Source organism: Notechis scutatus, chromosome Z, assembly GCF_049901735.1.
Source record: "Notechis scutatus isolate UNSWTSFEM ecotype Mainland chromosome Z, rNotScu1.2, whole genome shotgun sequence".
Lineage (NCBI taxonomy): Eukaryota > Metazoa > Chordata > Lepidosauria > Squamata > Elapidae > Notechis > Notechis scutatus.
Window position 1 is genome coordinate 136,769,540 of NC_142025.1, and position 21,885 is coordinate 136,791,424.

The 21,885-nt window shown below is 39.2% G+C and overlaps 1 protein-coding gene across 7 annotated transcripts; it reads right to left on the bottom strand.

Moving 5' to 3' along the window:
• Nucleotides 1-509: 509 nt before the first annotated feature.
• KMT5C (lysine methyltransferase 5C) lies at nucleotides 510-20,896 on the bottom strand. Of its 7 annotated transcripts, XM_087945595.1 has the most exons (10): nucleotides 20,669-20,706; nucleotides 13,575-13,657; nucleotides 12,527-12,671; nucleotides 11,904-12,069; nucleotides 11,164-11,273; nucleotides 10,655-10,818; nucleotides 8,502-8,521; nucleotides 7,792-7,928; nucleotides 7,076-7,260; nucleotides 510-6,360 (listed from the first exon to the last, which is right to left on the bottom strand). In XM_087945595.1, the coding sequence occupies exons 3-10, from the start codon at nucleotides 12,634-12,636 to the stop codon at nucleotides 5,525-5,527; spliced, it is 1,728 nt and encodes a 575-aa protein (XP_087801721.1). In that variant the 5' UTR covers nucleotides 12,637-12,671; nucleotides 13,575-13,657; nucleotides 20,669-20,706; the 3' UTR covers nucleotides 510-5,524. The 7 variants fall into 7 exon arrangements, with proteins under 7 accessions (XP_087801721.1, XP_087801722.1, XP_087801718.1 ...); XM_087945596.1 differs by lacking the exons at nucleotides 13,575-13,657; nucleotides 20,669-20,706 and adding an exon at nucleotides 20,851-20,896; XM_087945592.1 differs by lacking the exon at nucleotides 13,575-13,657 and having other exon boundaries at nucleotides 20,677-20,880.
• Between the last annotated feature and the right edge of the window lie 989 nt (nucleotides 20,897-21,885).

The following is a 21,885-nucleotide window of genomic DNA, read 5'->3' on the forward strand; positions in this document are numbered from 1 at the left end:
AAAAGAACTGAACTGAAATATACCTACATTAAGTTGCCCTGCAGGCAAAGGGTAAAGAAACAATGAAGTATCTTACTAAAAAACACTGTTCAACATTCATAACATCAAATTTATTCCGAAAGCTGTCAAATATTTTTATTTAAGCTTGGGCTTAAATTTTCCTGGGTTCAAAACAAACTTTTGCCAAGCATGGGAAGAAAGAACAATCTATTTATTGTCCTCAGCTGAATATTATGTAATCATTTAACAATTAAACTTCATTTTCAATCATTATACCACAAGTATACTTTAGTTCTGTTTACATTCAGTCTGTCTAAAATGTTCGACTTACCTTAGAGAGAAGAGTACACGTTGAGGCTAATGTCCTTAGCATTCATTTTATCAGTCTGGATAGTGAAATAGTTTTTAAATGTTCATGTTTAAACTAGCATTTGTTATATCTGAAGTAATTCTGCCAATAGGTCTCACAAGAGGCAGTTTACATATATCACAACATCAAGAAACAGGAAAAGTTTTAGAAGAGTTTATTTCAATCAAGTATTTTAAAAGTATTATGCACCCCCTCCCCCCTAACACACACCATTAAAAATACAAACAGAAGTTTCTGCCTTTACCCACTTCAGGATACCGGCCTGATCATGGGGCAGGAAATACCCTGAGGCCTCAAATTTCCACATTTGGAGCTGAGAGTAACCTCCATCAACCCTTCCAAATATAGCACCATTAAAAATACAGATAACCCCCTTACCCTCCCCACCCTCTCCTTCTGCTCAGACCAAACTAATATACACCCAGGGCTGTATGCACTCAATCATACTGTACCAATGAAAGATTTGAGCTTAAGTCCAGGTCCTGTTGAAATTCTTCCATCTAACGACTCCTCGCCCCTTGACACTGGGATGAAAGATATAGACCAGCTCTGCTGGATGGGACATGCTAATCATTTTTTCCTGTAATATGGTGCCCATGTTTTATGACATGTTACCAAAAAAAGGCCTAAGAATTCATTTAATAATTCATGCAAATTCAGAGCTTGGTTTATGTTACTTTTTTGGCAGAGTACACACATCCCTGAAAATATGCTCCATGTTACCCCTTTTGGACTCTCCGGTCTTCTGGATGCTGAAGTTCTTGAAGAATCTTCCATTTAAATAAAGTATTGCAAGCATGTTGAGTGATAGGGTCGTACAATGGAGCAAATTTTCCACAATCCTAGTTAGTGCATATTATGGGCTGAGCAATTTGTTTCCTAATGTAGCAAGTTTGTAATAACCCCACCACAAAAGGAAGGTACTCAGACTGATGTACTGTGGTTAAAACCTGGGGCAGAAAATGATATACAGGTGTCTACCAAACCCACTCCCTGAGGAACCCAGCCAACCAGACACCTTACCCAGTGTCCAGGTTGCTTATTTTTCCTAGCTGTGTGAAAATCAAGGTATCTTAACATACCCTCCTGAGCATAATTGTTATGGAGAAGTGGAATTCAATCTTTCCTTTGAAATGAGGATAGAGTGGCTCCAGGCCAAAAGCATCTTTGAAAAATCTTATAAAAGATGGAAGAAGCAATGTAATAAACCATGGTATCATCTGGGAAACAAGCAAAGGCTGGATCTGGAGAGGCTGATTTAAAAACTTATTCATACAGGATGCTAGAACAACAACAATAACAACAACAACAACAACAACAAACCACTGGATCTGCTGATCGCTCCACCTCATAAGAACACATATGTTTTTTTAAAAATCTGAAAGCATGGAAGTGGGAAAAGAAATGACAGGACTTAACGGACACTGGACCGAAAGAAGACTGAAGTCAGAGGTGGAAGATTGCCTTGATGCTTCCCTTCCCAAACGAGGTAGCACAAACCATAAACCCACCAGGAAAGATGGGGGAAAGAGAGGCACAGAAAGGTGAAAACCGAGCCCCAGTGTGTCTTTCCACAGAGAGTGTACAGTATCCTGACTAGCAATATCCACCCTTCCCACCCGACCTTTCCCCACACAAAACCCTTAACCATCTTGCCCTCTTTGTTCCTCTCTCCCCTCCCCCCATTACAGTCATTATCTAAAGGGCTGTGCCACTAGTCTCCAACTATTAACTAACATGGAACATCCATACGTGGAAAGTAGCAAGCAAGAAAGCAAGTCTGGGCACCCACATTAATAGGAGCCACGAAGTCAGAACAACTACTAAACTTCTATTTCTTTTTAGTACATATATCTATGCTGTGCACAAACATTGATACACAGATGAAAATGCACATCTTGTAGAAGAAAATTTAAAAACTAATGAGACATCATCTCACGTTTAGGTCAAAACTATTCCCATAGACACTCACGTATAGGCATTAAAATATCATAGATAGTGAATCACACATTCTGTGATGCAACCAACAACAATGTGCAATTAACAAGAAATCAATGGAATAATTATTATGAAATATAAAATGATTACTAACATGCAGAACTTTGGGGAAAGAAAAAGTGTCTTATTTTTAAATATAAAGCAAGCTTACAGAACAGAAAAAAGATGTACAATTTCAGTTATGTCTCAATTATTTTAGTGAGCAATGTGATACAAGTAGTCCTTGACTTATGACCATTTGTTCAGCAAGCGTTCAGTTACAATGAAGCTGAACATAGGGACTTATGACCCATACTCAAAGTTACAGCCATGGCAGTGCCCCCAGTCACATAATCAAACTTCAGGTGCTTAGCCGCCTGCCCATACTTAACCACAGCAGGGGAACTTCAACTCCTATTACCTACCCCCCATCTATTCCCATTTGGCCCCCTGCTGTCCTGTGTTCTGCTGCCCCAGCTGACCTTCACTTTTTTTTTTTTTTTTTTGCTCTATTGCTGACAAGGTATGTCAGGCCTGGGGTTGGGCTGAGTTGCCAAAGGAGGACAAAGCAGCTTAAAGGGGCCACAACACAACAAAACACCCCTTTGCACCATGCTCTGGGATGTATGGGATTGGGAAAAAAACAAACACAAAGCAGCTTCTTTCAGCAGCTGCTTTGTGATATCCCACCTTTTTTATAGCACAAAGCTAGCCCTATTTGTCCCCAGGAGCACAGTGCAAAGGAACATTTCAATATACTTCAGCTCTGGAACGGACTTTGTGCTTCCCTCCCCCCTTGAAGGCAGTCCCAGTTCTGCCCAATAGTCAGGGTGGATAAACCTTGCCAGCAAAGGAAGCAAGAAGTTGGCAGCAAAGCTTAGCTAGGGCAGTGGGGGTCTCGGAGTGCCAGATGGCAAGGGCAACTAGAAGTGGAACAGCTGCAGGGTGCAGGACATCCAAAAATGCAGAGATTGGGTAGGGGGGGAGATAGGCAGGTTGGTGGAGTTTACCTTATTAAGGCTGAGGTATGGAAAGACCAATCCTGGGAGGCTTGGGGTGGGTCCTTGGCTAATAACCAGTAAAATTTGCTTAACCGCAGCGACAGGAACTGCCAAGATTGTGGTCACTGAGTAATGTGGCCACATTACATCTTACTTTATGACTGCATTGCTTAGCAATCAAAATTCTAGTCCCAGTTATGGTCATAAGTTGAAGACCACATTTATCAAGTTCACTAACATTTTTTTAAACTATCTTTTTTCATATAGGTCTAGGAGAGTAAAAGAATGTCCATAGACAGTGGTAATTCTGGACAATCATATGAATCACCTATAGGAAAATATCCAAATTGTTACCAAAATATGCTATTGTTATGCCATCCCAATCAATTTGTGGACTATTGTCTCTGTGTCTGTATTGTTTCTCTGATATTTTTACATGAGTATGCATTGTCTATTCTTCTTAAGATTTCCTTCTCAGGACAGGTTGAACAGCATCAGCTCATCCTAGCTTTTCAAAGCTAGTACCTAAAAACTACTTTCAAAATTATAGTGGTTTCCCAGGAATCAGCACCTATTTTGCAGAGCATTGAAAAATCCAAAATTGCAATACATTATGTATCTCAGACCAAAAATGCATGCCAGACAAACTAATTCTATTCTAAAAGCTCTATAATTCAGATTTTCCAACTTCGGAGCTCAAAGAACCTTTGCTGGATTCTACCCAAAGGTATTTAACAGAAAGTCTAAATTTACTGGAATTTATTCTCAAATGTGCACAGCTTAATCCCTATCTTAACATGACCTTCAAGTCATCTAGACAAGCTTTTCTAATGCTAACCGCACCAAACTACAATACCAAACAAACAAAAAAAGAGGAGTTGGAAAAGGAACATCAGGCTATCCTAAGACTCTTGGATATGTATCCAAAGTCAACACCACAAAGGATTCCACAAAATTTCAAAACAAAGCAAGCACTTAAAGGAAAAGCTTAATCGCAACGTTTCACCCATTCAATTGCCACCACCTCTCCCCATAGACCTTGCGCTCAGATTTCTAACACCAGAATGTGCCCTACCTGTTCAAAATCCTATCATGGCAAGATGAATGGGAAAACTATACAGCAAATTCACTTACCATATGTGACTTTGAACCGAGTTAGGCCACATTAAACTGAGTAAAACTTTTATCCTGCCCATCAGTCTCTCATGGAAGGAAGCCCCTTTATCACAATGCCCCTGAGCCAAGCAGCTCAACTTTATCAAATATAAAACACCTGAATATCTAAAATTCATTAAGATTCTAAAAAGCCCCAGCAGACACCTGTTTAAAACTCTGGCTGGGAGAAGAAACAAGTCACACAGATTAACTAATATAAAAGTAGCTTCCAAAACTAGAAAATTAGCTGTCTTGTAACAATAGGCACCCAAACAGTGAGGCAAAAGAAGAGGAGCAAGAACATTTAATTCCCTATATAAGCCTGTTTAGCAAAGAGCAGCCTCCAGGCTAAATGGACTGAACAGTTTAGGCTGCATGCCAATGTGCACTTCTGGTTGCTGGTTTTCTCACAATAAGTTTTAAAGAGACTTCCCTGATTAGATGCTGGTTATCTTTTCTCCACAAGTCACTTCACCAATTCTGCCTCACTTTGTAGGGACAATAAATGCCAAATTACCATGTCCATCTGTCAAGAAGTCTATGACTACAGTACTATAAACCAGAGCATGGAGATACGAGAGTAGAAAGATGAAAGGACTCTGTGGGAGATAAAGTAGAGTTCAAAGAAAAGACCAGGAGGCAATCCAAAGCATCCATGCAGTCTACTATATGGCTTAAGTTTCAAGACTATACAGTAAAGTTTGGCAAAGTAGTGGAGAACAATTTTTTTAAAGGAATAGTGAGGAAGTGATAAAGGAAGTACTCTGGAAAGATAACTGAAATATCAGTTTCAGTGGAAAAAAGTAGGAGTGGAACACAAGGCCATGTTTTTAGCATAGGCAGCCTTGTGCCCACCTGGGGACATTACTTCAGAAGAGATGTTATCAACCCACACAAGGTGATGGGGAGAAGGGCACAACAAAAAGATGGATAATTTCAGGCAAATTCTGGTAGATGGTTATCATGGGTAAATTCAGTAAGAAGCTAAAGTCTTGTTTTCAATCACAGGAGATCAGCCAGATCAAGACATCTCCTCACAGGAGCTTGCAGCTACCTCGAGGTTGATGGAACCATGGCTCACTACCAGTCGAAGCCGTTTGGGTGGAACAAAAGGAGGAAAGGAAACCATCCGCTTAGGAAGATGCTGCTCCTCCGCTTGTTCCTTCTCTGTCTTGTCTGAAGGGGGCTGCTGCCAGCATTGCCTGCCTCCAAAAAGTGGGCCTTCCAGGCGGACATGAGCATACTGGGAAAGCTTGGGGTCTACCATTGATAATGACAACTGAGATTGGGGCAAAACTTGAGCTTGGCGCTGGGCCGTGCTCCTTGTTCTGCACAAGACCTGACTGGATGAAAGAGAACCTGAAGAATCAAGGGGGATTTGCTCTCCCGAATGGAGAACCCCAGATCCTGATTCGTGGGTTTCTTTAACATCAGCATGACTCTCCATATCCCTTGAATCATATTCCTCAGTCCCCTGGCTAAACTCCTGACTAGTGTTGTAAGATTTTTCCTCCGTAATGTCACACACTACTTCCCTATGAAACCTTGCCCAGTCCAAGGGAATTCTCTTCCCAAGATTCACTACCAGGCTGCCCTGGTTGGCCAAATCAGAGCTTTCAGGGCAGTTGTGCATCTTTAAAAGAGAGCAGCTTTGCTGGGCGTAGCAATTCTTGTTTCCCAAAGACTGCCTGAGGTGCAATACAGATAACATAGGAGAAGGACAACGAAGCAGACACACCAGAGGCTGCTTACGGAGCTTGCATCCACGTGTTCTGCAGGCCAAGCAGTTGTGCAGTGGGATATATAAAGGCTTGAGCATCTTAAAATACCAGCGAGTGGTATATCTGTGTACAGCACCTAGAAAAGGAAAAGAGGTATTAATTATAAGAACAACACTCCACTTCCCAGTTTCCTCTTATTAACTATTGCTGCCATATCTTCACTACACAACAAGCAACTTCCATTTCTCCCTAGATTTTTTAAGGGCTTTAAGAAGATGGAGTAAGTATTTGACTGCTTCACTATCCAACCCTGACACTAACATCCACAATCCTATAAACTCTTTCTTCGAACATGTAAATAAAACATGTTCGCTTAAAAACAGATCTGACATAGGTAACCTCACTGTACCTGTCAGCAGTCTCACAGAGAAGCTGCGCATTTTCCTGAAATCACACAGTATGTGAAAAATCCCAGAAAACATTAAGGAGGCAGCAACAGGATAGTTTATCTTTCCCACTTTGGAGCCAAATATCTGAACATTGATTACATTTCCCAATACAGGAATTATGCTAAGCTACCCAATTAGTTCTGCCAAGCTTTAATCTAATATTGTAGCTAGAATAGTTCTTGAATATCCACTTTAATAAAAACAAGTTACTACTTTATTTTTGCAACCCCAAAGAAGTTAGGATAACTACTGCTGTGGAACAAACCCTGAGGCTGACAGGGATGTAACAGTGTCCTCATTATAATGGACGTTATGATTACATTATAGGTGATAAGCAAACCATTTTGCCCTGCATAGCACTATGATGCACAAAATCAATTCAAGTATTTTTGCTTATCTCACCATGTAATCGTGATTTCCTGCGCCGGGCTTTGTGTCCCGCTTTCACATTACGTTGAGCAAGTTTGCAAGACTGATTTTTCCACCTCTGCAGACGGCCATCTGTCTCTCTCAGTAGGTATTTCTCACTGATTGAGGTAGCTAGCAATGGAGTCCGATTCAGGAGCCGAAAAGCTCCTTCCCCCTTCCTAAGGAAAAATTGAGAATGAGAGACACTATCAGGAACAGCCCAGTATTAATCAAAAAGATCACTGCTTCCTCAGAGTATTTATACATCCTTTTCTATCCTTGGAGAAAACAAACTCCAAGGCACTTGCCAAATGCATGAAAAATTAAGACATGATAAACTTAATATTAAGGATGAAGAGATTTTCCACTGATGAACTCTGTGTGAGAACAGTTACAATGTCTTCTTTCTAGCCTTTAGATGCTACCATCGATCTTTCCAGGGGTGATAATAGAAGAAAAATACTGCCCCTCCCTTTCAAAATCTACGCTCGCTAGCAACCATCCCTTGAGAACTAAGGCATATTAACACCTGGGCATTAAGCAGTCTGTACTTCTTGCCAGGAATGACTGCTGAAAACACTGGAAGCTAGGGGCAAGAATTAATGGAGATAATCATTTGGTTTCCCTTCCTGCCACTGTTTCTCAGAAACTCAGAAATCTGACTCCCAACCAGCTCCCAACGTTTGAGATTCTGGCCCCTCCATTTTCACCTTTCACAAGTGTGGCATTCGCATAATTCATTGTTCTCCCCAAAGAAGCCGTCACCATAGAAGCATGTGATCTCATCATCTGGCTCAATGTCCCGCAGCACCTTGACACAAGCAGTGTTCCCATCCATTGGGACAAACTACAGCATAAACAAAAGGTTGGGCATAGAAAAAGCAGGAAAGAAAGGATAGTTGGAAAGGAAAGGAAAGAAACGGATTTAAGAAGCTCGTAGGAGAGGAGGAGAATGCAGCAGTCTCCTCTTCCCCTTCAGGAAGTCCACATTTCAAATCAACTCTTTCTCAAAGCTATTTGTTTAGATTTCTTATGCCGTTGTAGCACAATTTCGCAAAACAGGATATCAAAGGTTTCTTTTAATCCTAAACAATGGAAAACTATAGCATATTTCTAGCTTTCAAGGTGGCAAAAAAGGCTTTTTACCTCCAGTAAAGAATTAAAAGACTAATGAGGTAGAGCTTCTAGAATTACAAGGAGATACTTTTCTATCTCAAGCAATCACAACTCCTCCTAAGTGTTTTCCAGACACTACTACAATATATTGTGCTCCTGGTCTATTTCAACTTCTCCCCAAATATATTCCCTCTCATTCCTATTCACTGTAGTCAGTAATATATTTAGGCCTCATTTCAAGTTCAGAGTCTTGTATTCTAATGAATAGCATCCCTTGCCCCAACAATACGTCAACACATCTTACCTTACAGTTTGGTCTGCAGTCTGTATAGGAATTAATTATGCAGGGGAACAATAAGAAGAAAAAGGAAAATTTTAAAAAAGAGCTAAACATGAATTACAAGTATTCTTTCTTAGAAGAAGCTGCAGCAGAGAAAATTTGCTCATCTTTTCAACAGTATGTTTTGCTTTATCTGGAAGCATTTACAAATCTGAATCAATTGAGTAGGTGACATACAAATTATGGAAATCCAACCAAAGAAAAGTACCATATTGGCTTAATTCTCATTGTTGAGCTCCACATTATGAACTCAAAGCAACATATTTATCATTCGTAAACTATATTATCATAACCAACCTCTCTCACTCAATAAAGTGCAAAATAATTGTGCCTTATGTCTTATACCCTTAATGAAAATGTTAAGAAAAGGAAATAAGTTTTTCTATGAGTTCTGTGGCTGAATAAGGAGAAGCTTCCAAGAAAGTTCAATTTATTATTGCCTTTTGCAGTTAAATTCTGAATCCTAAATTTATCAGATAATCCCCATGTCATTTGAAAGCCTTACTAATACAGCATTTTAAGCAATTAACAATGAAGGAAGCTTTCTTAAAAGACTATTGCCTCACAAATAGCTGGTAAATAAACATCTCCCATTTTGGATATCTAAAAATGTGAAAAATGAATAAGTAATAAATACATAAATTTAAAAAAGCTTATTCTAAATGCCTTTTTATATCTAGTCTTTATATGAATGATACAAGTTTAAGATTAAATATTTAGGAAATTTGGTTCCAGCTTCAAAAAAATTAAATAGTCCTCTGTTCAACATAAAACATACAATCCTAACTAGATGTTCAAGTACATTTAGGATAAGAAGCTCCTTAGACAGTGCATACTAATTTTTATCAACCCTTTTGCAATCAAAATTCTATCAAATTCTCAATTCCTATAGCAGTATTCACATAATTAAATGTCCTTCACTATGAAAGCTCACACAAGAAACAGCACCAAGCAATTTTAATCTACAGGCCACCTATATTAATAGTTAGCACCGTCATATCCCCCAGTTGCTAAAATAATCATAATTCTTGGCAAATGCTTAATTTAGAAAATAACAGATAACTTACACAGGTGCACATACAGAGTGACATGATTAGGCCACTCCTTATAAAGAAACTGCTTCTTTCTGGTTATTAAGTGGGCAGATAAGTAGGGACATTTGTATTTCTTTAAAACAAAGTGTCCTTTTAAGCTTCAGTGCCTTTACATTTCAGTAATGTTACCAACAAAATAACTCACTACAATGCCTTTTTTCTTGTTTTTTTACTAAAATATAAAAATATCTCAAAGGAAACCATGTTAATAGGAACAATTCGTCTATATGTTATCCAAAGACAATGACAGTTATAATGAATAATAAAAGATGCCTGAGCATTATTATCTAGTTAATCATATTAACTAAGAAAATATATTCATTTTTGTAAGAGAAAATTGAAACAGTGTCTAGACATCAAGATTAAAACAGATTTTAAAACATTCTGTCTATGAAAAATAATGCAAGTTTTGGCAACCAAATAACTTAAGAATAGAGTCCTGTCTGTATTCGTGTCAGAAACATCTACAAAACTACCTGAAATGAGATTATTAATTCTTAATACTATAATTAGGACCTTGCAGCAGTTCAGATTTGAAGGGGAAAATGTGATTTGGAGATCTGGAGACACTCACGCCGCTCCTGTGGCAATCCTGTAAAGAAGTTGTGTCTTTCCCTTGTTTCACAGTAGCCCAAGAAAAGCCGCACTGGGTTTAAGGAAATGTCAACAGGTCTAATGAACACTCCCATGTGAGCTCTGAATAATATACTCTCAACTGAATCCTGATTGCTGTACTGCCCCATTAATAACAACTGCATATTCACTACATACCAGTCTTCTCCACTGTTTGGTTCTGATGTATCCCTATTGATATCTACAGAAAATTCAATTTCCCAAATACTTAACTAGAATATTATTTATTAATACTCTCTGATCCGGGATAGATAGCTATCTTATTTCTCCTCATCGTTTGGTCTAAGTTATAAGACCAGTTATATGAGACTTGTCATTATCATTTTCATAGCAATTTAAACAGTTTGAGGCAGCTACCTCTCTAGCTTGCACCTGAAGGCTTCCACCTACCATGATTAATGAAGGCTGCAGGCCCTAGCCAAAGCTGGGCACACTGTTTCCGGGTGGAGTACATGATGCTGAAGTCATTTTCACCTGCTCGGAGGAGGCTTTCATCGGGTTCTGTCAGTTCTGCAATGTAGCCTTCTAAAAGCTCCAGCTTATCATTCTTTCTCCTTATGGGAGAGGGAAAAAAAATAACCTTACCTATCCAGAGGATTATGCTGCTGTAATCTTAAGTAAAACGTACAAGAGCAAATGCATGGCTACTTTATTATCCACTTCTTTGCATTCTAGTCGGAAAGAAAGCTTTTCTAGTGGACATGCCCTGTTATAAAATACACTCATCAGAAAAAGCACTCCTTGCCCCTCCCTTCGTTTTCCTCTCAATGTTGGTTTACACATTTTTTTTGGTTTTTATGCTTCATCTATTTTTTATTTATTTCTCTTTTTCTTAGTATAATCCAGCATGCAAGTTAATAATTTTGCCACATGGGGAAGCAGTAGCACTAGGAACTCACCATGACTTTGTAGACACTACCCGGGCTCCGTTTATTTCTAAGGAATATCGACTGCAGCGTCTGATGGCAAAACCACTCTCGGGAAGGAAAATGCGAAGGTACCGAAAAATCTGGGATGGGTATGGGGGAGGGGGAAGAGAGGAAGAAGAGTATTAGATGTGTTTACTGCCTTGATTTGTTTACCAAAAAATAATAAAGGTATGATATAAATAAAATCATTGCAAGGGAGTTAATTGGAAGAATCAATGGATAGAGAGAGCTAAGTTACAGACAATGCTCCTGACTTTTCTATGAATGTTTACTCTCTTCCCATATAAAATGTATCTCGCTATAGTTTTTAAGCAATATTCTTTCTATGAAGCTGACATTCACATTAGTTGAGGATGCCTAAAAACTTCAAGCCAAAAAAAAAAAAGATAAAAAATAAGAAAATGATACTTCTTGGTCCTTTCATCCAGTCAGCCTCTGTGGGTCTTCACTGCCAGCTTGTGTTATAAGTACATGCCCCATGATTCACTTTCAATAATAAATAACACATTATGGAACATTCTTTCGAAACCTGAGTGTTTGGAATGGTGTCAAACTCCCACCACCCTAACTGCCCTGCTGACTAGGATGATCAGAGCCGTAATGTAATAATCCAAAAGGAACAGGATTGGGATGAAAAAGTGTATATAAATAACTTTTTCAGACTTCAACATGCTCTCCAGCCATTAAACAGGCAAAAACTAGGATTATACATGAGTCTTGAAGGCAGCTTCCTGCTGATGGCTCCGGTTTGCAAAATACTGGCAGGCCCAGCCACCCTGCATCAAGGCTTGATATGATGCTTCTAGGTCCTTGCGCTTCCGGAAAGCTTCTACTGCCTCCCGTAAGTGGTGCTTTCTCCTGATGGCTGGGAGTGGGCTATAAAAATGAAAGACGAAGAATTTCTTTTGTAACATATTTTTTTCCTCATTTCAGGTAGTCTTTGACTTATGACCATTAGTTCAGTAACCATTCAAAATTACAGTGGTGCAAGTTATGGTTGTTGCAGCACCCCTGCAATCGTGTGTTCAAAATTCAGATGCCTGACAGCTTACTTGCATTAACAAAGAGGTGCTGCAACTCCCCCCACCTGCCTATCTCTCCCATCTCAGCTGCGCACCAGTGCTTGCAAACCTGCTGTAGCACAGGAAGCCTCTGCCGGATTCAGAGCCCACCAACAATAAAAAAAATCTGGTCCCAACTGTAAGTCAAAGGCTGCTTGTACTCTCAATCCTCACCACTTAATATTAAAATATATAAAAACCTGTCTGGCTGTCTATCCCGCCTTTACAATCTTAATTTTCAGACTTATTCCATGCCCACTCCTAGATCTTACCTTACATTCATTTTATGAGTCTTAAAGCCAAGGTAGGAGTCAAGAATTAACGTTGTGGCAAGGTCATCATTCTCACATAGTTCTTTTGCAGTTAACCTAGTAGAGCCCATCTTCTTTCTAGAACCATGCTGTTCTTAACTCTCTGCTACCCACAAGAGAGAAGCGAGACAGACAATTAAAACCATTACATGGAAGTTGGGAATCTGAATCAAAATTCCAATAAAAGCAGGACTAGCAAATATTAAAACAAGCAGAAATATTCCCTACAACCCCTACCATAGTTTTACTTTGCTATTTGCATGTACACTGAGATTTCCTTTTTTAAAGAAAGTCAATCTTTATTAGAATGGTTCTAATAAACTAAAACTCATTTTAAACTACTGGTAAAATAGTATTTTGCCACATTTGCTCATAATGTTTGTAATCTGTTGATGTTTCCATTGTGTCCTACAATTTTTATAATTAAAGTATAAGCCAAGAAACACAGATTTTATACCTACAGGGTAATCAGTAACAAACTGAATTGATGAACAAAAATTATTTCATTATGATTTGATGTAACTTTAATATTGTGACAAATCTTCTTGTGCCACTTTATTAAGCCTAAAACTCATGACTTTCATTTGATCTGATCAGCAAAATGAAATTCTCCATGGCCAGGGGGAAAGGGAACAAACGCTGCAAAAATATCTATGAAATATTTTTAGAAAAATGTTTTGCAAACATACTACATAACTCAAAACATAAAAATACAAATATTTTTAAGGATTGCTGCCATTAAAATTAGTATTCTTCCAAAATTCCTCTATATATTTCAGATAATACCAATCAAAATTCATAAAAAATACTTTGTAAGAGGATAATTTCAAAATTCATCTGGCAAGGGGAAAAACCGAGAATAAACTTAAAGGCAATGCAGGACATGAAGAGCAGGGGAGGGATGGCACTTCCAAACTGGGAGCTGTATCACAGTGCAGCCTCCTTAGTATGGTTGAAAGAATGGGTGAACTTAATAAGAGAATATTAGTCCTAGAAGGTCATGACTTACAGAGGGGGTGGTATGCCTTTTTATGGGATATAGGGAAAACCAGTCAGACATACTTCCATAGACACCTAATTAGAGATACCCTCCTGACCAATTGGAAGAAAGTAAGGAAAAAAATATATTATTTAAAGATCCCGATCTGGATCTCAACTATGGAGGCGATTATACACCCTAATAATTTGGATATTACCAAGATGATTAAATATAAGGATTTATTTGATCTGCAAGGAAATTTGAAATCATGGCAGGACCTCCAAGATCAGGGACTACAGATCGACCATTGGTTCAAAACAGATATAAGCATAAGAAAGTATTCGGAATTTATAATAAATCTCAGCAATTGGACAAAATTCTTTTAGGACCAGACCAAAAAAAAATAACAAAATTTTATAATTATCTATTAGAGACAGAATTAGAGGAAGAAATAGTTAAAGGAAATATGATAGCCTGGAGTAGGAACACAGGACGTAGTATCACCTTAACAGAATGGGAGAGGGTCTAGAATAGAAATAACAAAATCACAAAATCAGCATTGTACAAGGAAAATGCTTATAAAATGTTTTATAGGTGGCCCCCTCGAGATTGGCGAAGATGCACCCCAATATGAGTCCAAACTGCTGGAAATGCAAAAAAAAAAAAAAAGGAGGGAACATACTTCCACATGTGGTGGTCCTGTATAGAAGCACAAAGATACTGGCAGAGAATTAAAACATGGCTGGAGGAAATGACGACAGAACAGACTGAATTCAAACCAGAGTTCTTTCTATTAGGGATCTTTAATAAACAATTTCCAAAAAAAGTGAAGTATATAATATTACATATATTGATAGCAGCTAGATTGGCTTCTGCACAATGTTGGAAACAACCTCATGCTCCATCAGAGGAAATGATTACTCAAAAAATACTAAATTGTGCAGAAATTGATAAACTAACCCTAGCATTAAAAGATAAAGAAACATCAATGTATTATGAGAGCTGGAACTGTTGGTATGAATGGTTAGATCAGATGGGCTACATAACATTGTAAAAGAGGATAACCTATAACTGTAGTGGTAATTATATATTCGCATTAAGGATTACTTGTAAATATGGCATAAAATAAGGATAGAAATAATGACCCACAAACTGTCGAAGATGAAATTGTTTTTAATCACTTTTTGATTTTTTTTTACTTTTATTTCTTTTTTCTTTTTCTCTCCTCTCTTTTACTTCTCAACTCTGTTTAGCTTCTTTTCTACATTTGTGTATGTGTTGTTTATTTTAATTGTAAAATTAATAAAGTTTGTTTAAAACATTACAAATATTTCTATGGAAGAATCTAGACTCTAAAACCTTAAAAAATTCCTGTTCTCAAATCAGTGCCCTCCATAACAGGAGTTAAAATCCATGTAGGGGAAATTTTTGGGATAAATAACCAGCAGGTGGCAACATCTGACTAACCTTTGTGAGGCTCTCAAGGCAAGCAGAGTTGGACTTGGTTAATCCTGGATAGAAGAATACAAGTAACCCCTGAGATGTAAACTAGATTGGGATGTCAAAGCACCATTGTAAAAGAAATGGCAAATCACTTGCATCACCAAAAGATGAATTTGATGAGAGATACATTTTAAGATACAAAAACATTCAACATATATTTCTTGAATTCTTGCCTCCTAGTTCTGAAGATACTGGAACTAGAAGTATTCCAAACCTGCTGATGCCTATTCTCCTCTGTTGATGCATTTTCACTTCTCTCTCAAAATAGTTGTGAACCAGACATATAAGACAACAACAGGATCAAGACTTAATATCTTAATTAATATTATCATGAGCAGTTTGTGTTCTACTATAAACTGTATATCTGAAAACAAAACATTCTAGAAATTTCAGGATTTCTCCCCTGCATCATATGTTTCTATAAGGAGAAGCAAAGAAATAAATATGCAATTGTTTTTTCTCCAGGATGTCAAAATGCCCAGACTTTAAATTTCTAATTTGGTCCCAATCTGTTAAAAAATTAACTCTCCTATTTTAAATAGGAGCTATTATTTTAAATAGAAGCTATTTTAAAGCTTCCAAAACTTTTTATACTACTTAAAAAACTCACTTTATCAATCCTTACAAATGATATTTCTACATAGTTCATTGCCTTAACAGTGAATATTTAATGACCGGAAACCCTGATACCCCAATCCTACTCCAAAAACCAAGTACATTAGGCATTCTTCAACATCTATTTAATCATTCACTCAGGCCTATATATTGCTTTAGTCATAAACAGAATCTAAGCTTACATTTCCAATGAAATGTATGAATGAAAGTGTTACAGCACGAGTGTCAAACTCGCCATCAAACTCGACACTTCACTATGTTTTTCCCATTTGCCGAACTGGAGTGGGCATGGCCTACGCATGACGCATCCAGGCCCCGGGCCACCAGTTTGACATCCGTCAGCATCCTGAGTGGGTAGTTAGTATACCATCACCTCTTTCAAGGCAGACAGAACCACCCTCTTTCTCAAGGATATATTCATTACTCTTCTAATCCAGCTACTCTCACCTCCTTAGAAGCCTTCACCGAATGGGAAAAGCAGGGATCCAATCAACATGTGGCAAAGCTAATGTCACAAGCATCCTATCTCAGAACTAATAGAATCAAACACACCCCAGATAATTTTACAAGACCCTTATTTCTTATAATGGACTTGCCTATTTGGCTTCTAACTGAATCAAAGCAATTTGTATTCCAGACACCTTGCAAACTCCTTCACTCTTTATAGTTTGTATTTCTGCTAGGATTGTTCCTATTGTGAAAACAGTACCTTCAGGTTTTGCAAAAGAATATCAACTGCTGAGTTAGGAGCACCATGATACTGTAAAAACTATATTGGGATATCAAGTCAACATTCTTGTCAAGCCTTTGTTTCTAATTTACTAGCTCCCTGAACTGTTGTGTAGTACCAGCATGTTGTATAGTACCAGCGAGTATTACTGGATTACAGAAAGATATACTGTAAATGCAAATCAGTTAGTGTGGTGTTTTTTTTTACAGTAATATAGAAGTGAGTTGCTGCTGCCTTCTTTCTTTTGCAGCTTCTCAAACTAGCCTATAGCTATGTTTTCCATTAACCAATCCCAACTATACTTATCTTCCAAAGCCAGTCAGCTGTTGCCTTCTACTTAGCCATATGGCTAAGGACAATCATTTAAAGTGAGAGAATAGCTATACTCACCCAAAAGGAATATCTATTGTTAACTGAACCACAATTTATTCACCCTAGTTCTCTGATTTAACGTGACACACTGAACCAAACAGGATATTTTGAGCTAGAGTTTTGGGCAGATCCAGTGTATTGGATTAAAGATTGGTTAATTATGCTATATGAAATAGTAAATGAATATTGTGGTATAGAAGAGGGGAAAAACAATTCCTATAGTTTAAAAAGTCAGGAATTTGAGGCCTGAATGAAAAAAATACTTACATTTTATCCAGATTTACACAGTTCCATATCTTACATTGAAATTGATTGAGATTCATTAACACATATGTAATTTAGGGTTAACTACCGGTTCGGTGGTTTACTAGGTTCGGTGAAGCAGTCTTTGAAAAAGCACTTTTTTCCTGCTTTTTTAACTGCAGCTGCACCTTGTTGAAAAAACAGGAAATAAAGGTCAGGTAAGAGCCTGGGCTGCGGGTGGGCAAAAACATCAGCAGACTGGTTCTATGTGTGCTACTCTTCAGAGCTACCGGTTCTACAGAGGTGGACAGGACCAGTAGAAACCCACCCCTGACTGTGACTATTTCAAGGTACAGTTGTTGAAACCATTATACTTCTTCATCACATACAGAGCTAAGCATTTCTGCAAAGTATTCTTCAAAAGAGATAGGGTGTTAATTAAAGATTGCCATAATCTATTTGTAAGAAGCTCAAGTCTATTTACATATAAGTTCTTGTTTCATAATCTGGGCCAGAGAGTTTCCTAACTTTAGTTTTCTGAACTATAGCAGGCTACAGTTTCTTACTTTTCTTCTCTCAATTCCCAGCAATGTCAGAAGAAGAAAATAGCAGTTAATCCTCAAGATGGCAGAATTTCTTGGGAAAGGTTATACGAGCATTATATAATTTAAATAAATTATTTTATAGTAGATAAAAAGCAATATTTCCTAACCTGGCACTGAACTAAAATTTGTAGAACAAGTATGACAAACTATAACCCTGAGATTCCTCTGACTGCTATTGCTGAACCTTTCTGAGAATATTTGTTACCATATAAAATATAAACTTGAAATTGCATGATCTATAGTAAGCTTAATGTAGTTTTAAAAAACAAAACACATCTTTAAAAACTAAAGAAAAATAGATCCACACTATTTGTATTCATCATGTTCTAGGGTTTCCTCAAAAGGTTAAATGCAGCTTTGTGCCACCACACGTTGCCCAATGCACATCAGGAAGTGCAACTATGCCATCCCATTGCACATCAGGAAGGCACAAGGGTGGGGTAAAAACACAGTCAAGACAACAGCATGTTTGCTATTTCCCAATATATAATTATTTCAATTTTCAAAATTGTTTCTCTTAGCTTATGTATCACACTGCCATCAATCTAACCAGGGTTTATTGGGTGAACTATATTTGGTTTCATTCATATACAACAAATAAGGAAACCACATTATGACTGTTTGCACTGTATGAACAAAATTACTGAGGTATCTTTCTGAACAGTATGTTCACATTATTAGTTTTGTTTATGAAATAAGCAAGATACACTACTATACAGTTATTAGATGAAAAGCAATATTCCGGGCTGTTATGAAGGGGAAAACATTATGACTTCATATACCTAAGTCCTTTTCAGAAGGAGTGGACACTGATAACTGCATACTGTATATACTCGAGTATAAGCCTAGTTTTTCAGCCCATTTTTGTGCTGAAAAAATCCCCCTCGCTTATACTCGAGTCAGATCCCTCTGAAAAAAAATGGTGTGGAGTCTGGCCTCGGCGGCAGCGACTCCCAACAGCCCAAGCCGGGAAGGGAAAGGCAAAAGCGCTTTGCCTTTCCCTTCCCAGCGGCGGGACTGGGGCGCGCCGCGGTAGTGACTCCTGACTCAGGGGGCCTCCGAGGGAGGAAGAGAGTGCTCCTGCCTCCGCTGTCATCATCATCTTCTTCTTTTGGGTTAGTGAATCAATTAAACCTTTCATGATAGTGAGATTGTTTCCCAAATTAATTATTTTTATTTTTGAAATTTACCAGTAGCTGCTGCATTTCCCACCCTCGGCTTATACTCGAGTCAATAAGTTTTCCCAGTTTTTTTGTGTAAAATTAGGTGCCTCGGCTTATATTCGGGTCGACTTATACTCGAGTATATACGGTACATATCAAAGAGCTGTAGCAAAAAGAATTGCTGGCAAACAAGAAAGTGCCAATACAAGAGAATTATTTGTAAATAAATGTTGAACTGTGGGGTCCTAACCACTGAAAGGTATTAACATCTACTACATGACACAAACTGTATTGAATAATCAGCACACGTGTTTTTGACACACTAGAACAATTTTAAAGGCCTCAAAAAAGCTTTAAAACCTGTCTCAAATAGCAACTTTATAGCAGCAGTGTGTGAAACAGTACAGGAAGTCTTCAACTTACAACCATTTATTTAGTGACTGTTTAAAGTTACAATGGCACTGAAAAAAATGACTTATGACCATTTTCACACACATGACCACTGCAGCATCCCCATGGTCACATGACCAAAATTCAGATGCTTGGCAACTAGTTCATACTTGCAAATGGGTGCAATGTCCCAGGGTTATTTGTGACCTGCTGACAAGCAAAGTTGATGTGGAAAACAGATTCACTTAACCACGTTACTAATTTAACTGCAGGGATTCATTTAACAACCATGGCAAGGAAGGCTGCAAAATGGGGCAATATTCACTTAATAACTGTCTCAGGTAGCAACAAAAATTTTGGACTCAATTGTAATCATTAAAGGACTTCCTGTATGTATAACAACGGGCAAGAGCTTCAAATATACTATTACACTGGATTCAGGCCCCGAATGCAACATAGTTAGTTGTGGATAGGGAATTTCTGGACCAATTCTATAAAGAGAAGATATTTTAACACAGAAGGAAGAGAACACCCAGTGAAGAGTTGAGAGAAAGCTAGTTGATGCCACAGACCATGTGACAGATTTGAAAAAGAATTTGATTGGCTATCGCCTTGAGTTATTTGTGAAAACAATAAAGGTGGGATACAGACAAATAAATAAAAACTGCACCTACTCTCCCTTTCCCAACCTAGTGTCCCATTGATGTCTTAGACTAAAAACTGTTTTAAACCTTTTGAGAATGCTGCCTAAAAATTAAGGGCAGACAGGATTAGGCAGAGTTAGGTGTAAACTTGAGTTGTTTCTTTGTTTCTTTTCTTTTTGCAGAAAGGCAATTACAGAGCAGGAAGGGGAAGTTGGGGGGTGGGGTTGGAGAAATGCTCCTTACCTGAACCCTAAAACCAAAGCCTTCAGTTGAAGGGCAGAGAACAGCTTTGAGGGAGAGCCTGAGGAAACGAGGTTTTTTTTTATTCATAGAAGCTATTTAGTATGAAACAGGAGAGGACGGAATGGGGTCTCTGACCCGGAGAGGAAATGCCCCATTTGGGGGCTTTGTTACCTCAGGATCTGGACTGGAAGGGGAAATGAAATGAGGGCGGGGAAGGCGGCAAGGCGGTTTATGTGTATATGTATGTGTACAGACAGAGACTGGCTGACTTGACAGGCAAAAGTCGAAGGCAGCCGCTTCTGCCCCCAACCTCGCGCGACCCTCACGCGACCCAAGGGAGATTTTTGTTTTCCCTCCCCGCCACCCCCACCCCGCCGCGAGACACCCCACCCCCACCCCCCTCCCTGTCCTCGCGGGTTCCCACGCGCGCCGCGCCTTGGTGTAATCACCCGCGCGCGAGAGAGCCGTGTTCTCCTCCTCCTCCTCCTCCCCCCCCTCCCTCCCTCCTGCCGCCTCCTCACGCGCGGCCATCCCCAAAGGACTTTGCCCCCGCAACCTTCCCCCGCCCCCGCTTTCCCTCCACCCCCTCCCTGTTCCCTTTCTCCCTTTCTCTTACACGCATACCCGCACGAGCGCTCCGTTTCTTATTCTCCGCTGTTGGTTCGCCCGCCTCACAACGCGCGGGAGCCCACCTTCTCCCCCGTGCGATTCGCCCTCCCGCAAGCCTGTCAATTTCCCGGCCCCGTAGTCTCGGGGTGCCGTTGGATACGCTCAGCCGTCAATCACAGGCAGCCCCACCTTCCCCCTGTTGTGTCTCCATTGTGTCTCCCTGAAAGCAAAGACGGCTTCCTGGACTTCCCACCCGCATGCTCGGGGATGATTGGTGTAGAGAGACTTCCTTTGGAAAGAGTGTCTGTCTGTTATTCGATAGGGTAGATACGTGTGGTTGTTGATTCCTACGGCTGCTCACATAAGGGAAGGGGTGTGGTCGCAACTTATTCGACGATACTGATGTCCATTAATTTTGAATCCGCCTTCCGAAGTCGAATGAGGACGCGGCCCCCAGCCTACGCGTCCTATTGGGCAAATCTGCTGCCTCTCAAATTGCTCACGCCGTTCCTCCTCCAGTCGCGCCTTATTTGCAACCGCATCCTGCCTACAGCATGGTTATTGCGCGCATTAGGCTAGAGCGATATTTCCCTATTGGATAATTGAATATCAAATAAATGTAACCACCCTCTCTTACAAAGACTGCACAGCCCTCCCCCACGCTTCTCTTCATTGGTCAAGCGCAATGCTTATCAACGAATAAGACATGCCTCCAGCGCTCATTGGATAGTTCAATGAACTTGGGACAAATCATCCTCTTTCTTCAGTTCCTGAGGGCGTTCCCCCACTCTTGTTGATCAAAGAGTAGCGTTCTCCTAAGCCTGACATAGTAATAGTTTTGAAGGTGGGAGATCCACTGACTGAGCCTCATTGCCCTTTCTGTCGATCCCGCCATTTGAAATCTCCCGCCATAATGCCGCTATTCTCTATTGGTTCGACTGATCTATTACCATTAACTTACCATTAAGCAAGTTTACTGGTCAACTCAGCTGTCTATCACTGAGCAGCCACACGATTTACTTCGGCTTACAAAACCACGCCTGTTACGTAGAGGAGCCCACAAAATCAGAAAGCTTAGATTTGTCCATTAGATTACTTCAAACTTCGTTGAAGAACTGAAAGTGAGCGGAAGTTTCACCATTTCCAACATTAGCCCTTTCAAAATCAAATTTTAATTCATTCCAAATATCCTCATTTCACTAGTATAAGGAGATATTTAATATC